Source organism: Oncorhynchus mykiss, chromosome 6 (assembly GCF_057628025.1).
Source record: "Oncorhynchus mykiss isolate SJ-2025 chromosome 6, ASM5762802v1, whole genome shotgun sequence".
NCBI lineage: Eukaryota > Metazoa > Chordata > Actinopteri > Salmoniformes > Salmonidae > Oncorhynchus > Oncorhynchus mykiss.
The window spans coordinates 15,618,185-15,625,581 of NC_143027.1; the positions used below are offsets into that span (position 1 = coordinate 15,618,185).

Sequence of the window (7,397 nt, forward strand, 5' to 3'; positions counted from 1 at the left end):
GATGTCATAGCACTTGGTCCCCTTCTTGATTCTGCTCCAGTAGCTCTCCTTCTGTTTCTCCTGCACCTTGTCCATGTTCAGTCTCACCTTGACTAATAACAGCAATTATATTTCATATTACAAATACATTTCTTATAGATCTCTTGGAGGGAGCGGACAATCATTTTTACCTTGTCAAAAAACAATCAAGGGACTTGCCCATGGCAGTCTTGAGGTTCTAGTTGGTCCATTCACCAAACCTGAAGGAGGAGGTAGGAAAGCGATATCTATTGACAATGTAATATATAGAAATATGTCTGATTAGGTACAATGGAAAAACAAAAACAAATTGTAAAAAATAAATAAAACAAATAATTAGTGACAGAATATAACCTAGAACATCCGTACCTTGTTCCAGCGTTCATGACCTCGGTCACTCAAGATGACCTCTGAAGAACCTTGGGTTTTGAAGATGTCCATCATCGCCTTGGAGGTGGCCTCACTAGTCTCATCCTTGATGGGTATCATACAACACTAAAATCTATTTTTGGTTCCAAGCACCCTTTTTAATGGGTTTACAGAAGGGAATTTAGAGTTGAGCACATACTCTTCTTTTACTGACCTTAATGGGTATTGCCTCCACCCTCTTGGTAAAGTGATTGGTCGCCGTCAGACACCAGATGTTGCCATTCCTGGATTTCGTGAATGGTCCGATGAGGTCCACCCCTAACATTTAGTGTTAGAGAGAAGATTACTTTATTCTTACCCGTATCTGTGTCATACAGTATGCAGATTTTCACACACACACACACACACACACACACACACACACACACACACACACACACACACGTTCTATAATATTGAACTCTGCTGTGGTCAAATAAAGCAACCATTACAAAACAATTTATCAGGGCAACATTTTAATTGGGGCACTTACCGATCATGTGCCATGGTGAAACAACTTTGATGGGCTTCAACTCAGGTGCCACACTCTTCGCCCTCTCAAACCTCTGGCAGGCTAGACAGGGTACTGACCTTTAAACAAAAACTGACAAATTGAAACATTGTGTGCTCTCTGAAATGACATTCTTTCTGTCTTCCACTCTCTTCTCACCTCTCTCTCCTTCTCTCACTTTCATCCTGTCTTTCTCACAGGTAGGCAGCAGGTAGTCACCATCAAAAACACCGGGGGGGGGGCACTTTTTGGCAGGGGGACACAATTTGGCATGACAGGCCCTGTATCCTAAAGCTCGACCCCCAGCCCCGCACTACGAGTTATATAGAACAGAGTGCAATGGGCTGAAATGTTCTTCAAGCAGATTGACCCCAATGTAGCAGTCCATCAAGCAGAAATTGCAGGCTTTCACATTGACATGGTAATTTCCAGCCAAAGTCCTTTTCGAGGATGTTAACCACTCCACTTCCTCTATGGTAGCATGTATTGAGGGTACTAATATATTTCTGAGTGACTATCGTTGATATTTTTAGGCAAGACGTTACCATACAACACAATGATATCACTTACAGAGACACGTTCATTATCAGCTCATTAACGTGAACACAGTGGAATCCATTTGGAAAAAAGCAAATGTCACATCAGCAGTCATAGCAGGGACCTGATGAGAGGTGTTCATCACCACAGAGGGATGCATTGCAGATGTAGGACCTTCATTTGCTGTAGTAAACTGGCTCAAATTAAAATCCTAAATCTGTATCACCTCCCTGACCATAGAGAAACAGATTTCTCTGAAAATCTCTATATAAATAATTATGCACCCAAATGCATCACATGAACAATAAACTTGATCCACGTCAGATACTGTACATCACAATACACATTCTGGACTGTAAGTAGACTACCTTCAATTGTGCTCAGAATAGATCGATGCCAGAGCAATTTATAAATTGTACTGTATATTACTTGACATTAACGTTAATAATGCTTTATGTCTTAGTGAAGACTTTGTTTTTGTTTTTATGTTGTATCACAATTTATGTACTCCATAAATTCTTGTTATTACCTCATGGATAATGAGAATAAATCTGCTGGATAAATAACATCTGCTACATATCCCGAGCTAGCTTAGCCTCGTGGGGTCAGATGGAGAGGGAGGACGGCGGACATCTCTGCGGAAATGGAGTCCCTAGAGAAAGCAAGAACAAGATCAGGAGCAGTGCAGTATTATCATAAGGAGATGTATACTTGGAAAACAGAGGAGGAATGGAGGGGAAAAGAGAGGGAGAAGAGGTCTAAAAGAGAGAGGGAAGAAGAGGGTGAGCTTGAGTCAGATAAAAATGGTTGGGAAAGGGAGATGGTTTGTTAAAGAAGAATGGTAGAAAGTGTAAGCAGAGGGAGCTGAAGACAGGAGGAGAAATGGAAGTGAGTGAGAAGTATCGGAGGTGGTAGGTGTGGTGAAGTTATCAGAGACTGAGTTATGCACGGAGGGTCAGGAAAAAGATGAGTCATGGTGGGTGAAAAAATAGTTGGGTAACGTGGAATCGGTGAGGGTAACCAGAAGTGGTCTAGTGATAATTGTTTGTGTTTCTGTTGGTCAGAGGGAGAATGTTCTCGGAGTAAAATTAATGGGGGCAAAACAAGTGAAATGTTTCACTCTCAAGAAAAGGGCACCACTGAAAGGAGTGACAACTGGGGTAGCAGTAAATATAAAAGTTGACCAGCTGAGGGGAAAAATTCCCGGTGTATGTGATGCTTGTCATTTGATGCGACGCAGACAGGATGGTGAGAGTGGGGAAACAGAGGAGTCATTGTCTGTCCTTTTGAGTATTGAAGTTGAGTCTTTGCCTGAAAAAGTCAAGTTAGGATATATAAGTTATCCTGTACAAGCGTATGTGCCAAATACATTACAATGCTACAGGTGTCAAGCTTATGGGCATGTGGCAGCAGTGTGTAGGAGGGAGGTTCCAATGTGTGAGAAGTGTGCACAAGGGCATGAGACAAAGGAATGTGTAGTATTAGGGAAAGTAGTGGAATGTCTTAATTATAGGGGTGCCCATGGAGCTGGGAATCAGAAATGTCCTGTGCGAGAGAGGCAGGTTGATGTTTCCAGGGTTAGAGTAGTGCAAAATGTATCATATGTTGAGGCAGTGAAGAAAGTAGAGGTAAATGGGTTAAGGGGGAGGAGTGGTGAGAGTAGTAGATACAGTATGTACCAGTACAGAGGGATAGACCAATAAGTGATATAAGTTTCAGTAAGATTGGATTTTTAGCATTTCTAGCAATGGTTATCAACTGTACTGCAATGATCAAATGGAAGTCGCAGAAAATTGAGGTTGTGGGGGCAGCTGCAGAGAAGTATTTGTGTGTGCGAGACTTGACATCAGAAGAGTTACAGAGTGTGTTAAGTGGTGATGTCCCATTCTTTCAGGATGATGTCATGAGGTAGGAATAAATACATTTAATTTGTGGAGTAGGATGGTGATCATTTTATTTGATACACTTTTGAAATTAGTGAGTGTAGTGTTAGATGGCATGGTATAACACATTTTTATTTTTCAAGCAAAGTATAAGGGAGTTGTACTCCAGTCTAGTAGGTGGCGGTAATGCAACAAATTGGATGCCAACCGCCGTTAAACGTCATAGAAGAAGAAGAAGACTACATTTCCCAGTCCTAGCTAACTCGTTTTGATTTCCCATAAGGCTGTTCAACATTCTCTCTTACAGCAACAAGAAGGTCGCAGACATTTGTTCTTGTTTGAAGGAACAAGCAAATAAACTCAAAATAATCATGCTGGGACAGGCTGTACGACGATTCACAACCTCCGCTGTTCGGTCCTCGCATTACTCTGAGGGACCAGGACAGGTAATCTCCCAAAATTGAAGGTTACAAATATTAGCTAAATAAAACCGCATTCTCATAACTCGGGCCTCACTCCGAAGCCTGCGTGGAGGTCACAAGCTAGTCCTCAGGTTTCAAAACCAAGCGCTAGCTATTTATGCTTTTTATTTCCGAGATGCAACAATATTGTATTTTTACTCCCACTTGTTTTGTTTTTTTACTTCCCGTAACATGGCTAACGTTTTGAAGTTGACGTTGTACACTGCTAAGCGCTAACATTAGCTAGCCAACTTAATGTCCGCCAGCTAATGTAATCTAACTATATAAGTTAACATCAACTACAGTAACGTTGCTGCCATAAACGTAATATCCCGTTTTCATTTATATGCAGGTTGCTCAATATAGGCCAGGGGCCACCACCAAAAATGTTGTTTCGTGACCCAGGAAACACAATTTCAACATTCCATAGATAATGTTATGAATGAACACATTTTTCTTAAATAGAAGTTCTTATTTTTAGTGTTGTAATCGTAGCGCATCTTGGGTAATTTTCCTAGCGCTGTGTTTTGCATTGGTTAATTACTTTTGTTGCACACGTTCACCTTTTTATATAGCTACTGTTGTTGAACACTGACCCACAACTATTTGTGCTTTCGGTATTCGTCCTTGCATAAACTCAAGCAACATTTGTTACCGGTCCTTCAATGATCCAGATTAACCCCGAAACAAAAATGTATGTTAACCATGTACGGTAGTTTCCTCGGTTATAGGACGATTTGGCCGTTGTTTAGCCTACAAGGTTAGTAGGCAAAAGCAATTATGGCCCAAGATTTAGACAGCATAACGTGTGCTAGCTAACACCGCGTTCTAAACGTTCAAGGTCCGGACAGCTACATAAAGCGTCGAGAGAAATCCATTGAGCACCTTTCAACATATTTGGTGATTTCTCTTGTCCAGTAACGTTACATGTATTGCTTTCTGCAAGCAAATACAGCGGAACGTGTCACAATTGTAAGCAATATGTAACATGGCAGCCATATAATGTTGCTAGGAGAAATTAGCCAAAATGTGCTTGGATTTCGAAATGGTACTTAAAAATATATATTTAATTAATTGAACCATTGTTAATATTCATACAATTATCTAAGTATAGTAATGAAACTGCAGTTTTGTTTCCTGGGTCACGGAATGCCTTTTCTGAAGCTTTTTTTTTTTTTTTTGGTGGGTTGTCCTTTGACATGCATATTTGTCCTTCTAGCTAACTAATTCACTTGCTGGTTATTTTATCAGCCAGTTAACTAACTTGTGAGCCAAATGGAATTGACAACTTGCCCAACAACTGCAAGTATCGTCAATTAAGTAGATAGTCAGCTAACTATGGATTTTCCGAATTTGGCAGTGTTGCGTGATTAGACAGGCTAACGCTAGATATTTGACTTAGCTTGCTATATAGTGTAAAACCTTGACAGGGCCAGCTTCCAAACATGATTACTAGGGCTAGCTAGTTTGCTACAGTATACTTTGAGCAGACCATGTAACAAATGTTATTTCTGCAGTTAGCCAGCTACTTTCAGTTTTGCATCGAGTTTGCCACAGTTTTATTGGTTGACACTGACTGCCCTCAAGCTGTTTGCAGTCCAACTTGGATGTGTCCATGTATTGAGTCACATTTAACTGTGATAAACTCATTAAGTCATCTCTCAACACACTTTTGTTTTCTTTGTGTTAAACAGAACCTGCCATTCTCAGTGCAGAATAAGTGGCGTCTGTTGGGCATGATGGTGGTGTTCTTTGGCAGTGGCTTCGCCTTCCCCTTCGTCGTCGTCAGACACCAACTCTTGAAGAAGTGAAGTGACAATGAATGCCACGTAACCTCTAAGGTAATTGCCGCTGATCTATTTTTAATCTGAATGTCAGCACTGTTTGGCATTTACTTGCATCCCTATTGGAACAGTGACATCTATCACGATTGTTCTCTTGTTGTTCTACGGCAGACCTAAAGTAAATTACCCCAGTGTCTGTGGGAAACAGTTTCAAATGTCATGCAAGTTTATATTTCAGTTCTGCAGGTAGCCTGGTGTTTTAAAAGCTTTGGGCCAGTAACTGAAAGGTCATTTGTTTGAAATTCTGTGCAGACTTGGTGACATCTCTCTCGATTTGCCCTTGAGCAAGTCACTTAACCCTAACTTATCCTGAGCAACTTACAGGACCAATGTCTGCTAAATGACAAAAATAGAAAATTGTGCTTTTTAAGGTAAGCTGGCACATATGCATACTAATGTGACAGTTTATTACTGACCCTGATACATATCTGGTGGAAGTTGGCCTAAATTCCAATTGTCACTGACATTTATCTCTGGGGTGTATTCATTACAAAAACATTTACCGTTTAAGAACCAAACTGAGCATTTCAGGTAGGCCCCTCACCTTTCTGTTTAAGAAATATTTTGCAACAGAATGAATATACCTCAGGTGTTTACTCAGAAATTAGATTTGTCATCAGAATTCTGTAAACCTTATCAATCTGTCTTTTACAGGTCTGCACCCGAACATCTTTATCCAGCAGAACTCTTTGTTTCGAAGAATGGGAATCCCTAATTGTCTTTGTAAATAAAGTTCACTCAATTGTATATGTTTGTCAATTGTTTTTGTCTGAGTTTGTAGTGCAAACTGTGATGTCATGCTGCAGCAAATGTTTGGTGCTATTCCGTAGTCTTCATTTTAGCAGAAAGTGTCGCTCTTCATGGAGTCGTGAGTTTTATGGGGGGAGTTAGAATAATGTTCAGTAAGCAGAAAATGAGGAGAATGCATGTCTGAGACGACATGAATTTCTCTTTCATGCCAACTAGATTTGTTTCCAAGTGGTCTTTGTGTGTATTTAGCACGGACATTGGAGCCAGTGACTTTCACCAGACGAGACACGATTTGAGGGACTTTTATTTTTGAAAGCCCTCCACTGCTGTAACAGGAGTCACTTATCCCATTGGCTGCTTAATATTGCGTTCAAAACAACTTTGAACTCACCAATGTGTTTAAGGTGACTTGGAACTCGGGCAAAAAAAAACAAAGAGCTACGACTGGGGAGAAATCTATTTGAATGGTCATCCAACTGAAGCATCCTTCTTGAGCTCTGACTTTCTGACATGAAGATCACTAACATCATGATTTTACCTAGTTCCCAGTTATCTTGAAAGTGCCATAATTCTCTCTTGGTTGTTACAAACTGTGAGAAAATGAACTGTGCAACACCATTACTCACCACACGGGAAAGTAAAAACGTTGTTGGCGACAATTAAAGGGATTTTGGCAATAAAACCCTTTGTCTGCTACTTTCCCAGAGTCAGGTGAACTCGTGGATATCATTTGTATGTCTCTGCCCGCAGTATGATGGAAGTTGCTAACTAGCATTAGCTCAATGACTGGGAGTCTATGGGAACTGATAGCATTCTTGACACAATATACTTCTGGTCATTGCGCTGGCATTAGTTAGCATTGACGCGTGAAAGTCTCTTAACTTCTTTCGTACTGGGTGCAGAGACAAATGGTGTCCATGAGTTCATCTGACTCGGGAATGAGATAAAGGGCTTCATTGCCAAAACCTCTGCGTATCCCTTTATT

The 7,397-nt window shown here is 40.6% G+C and overlaps 1 protein-coding gene across 1 annotated transcript; it reads left to right on the top strand.

The window, feature by feature from the left end:
* The first annotated feature begins 3,617 nt into the window (after nt 1-3,617).
* Nucleotides 3,618-6,409, top strand: LOC110525312 (cytochrome c oxidase subunit 7C, mitochondrial). The gene is made up of 3 exons (XM_021605326.2): nt 3,618-3,803; nt 5,513-5,659; nt 6,317-6,409. The coding sequence occupies exons 1-2, from the start codon at nt 3,729-3,731 to the stop codon at nt 5,627-5,629; spliced, it is 192 nt and encodes a 63-aa protein (XP_021461001.1). The 5' UTR covers nt 3,618-3,728; the 3' UTR covers nt 5,630-5,659; nt 6,317-6,409.
* Nucleotides 6,410-7,397: the final 988 nt, after the last annotated feature.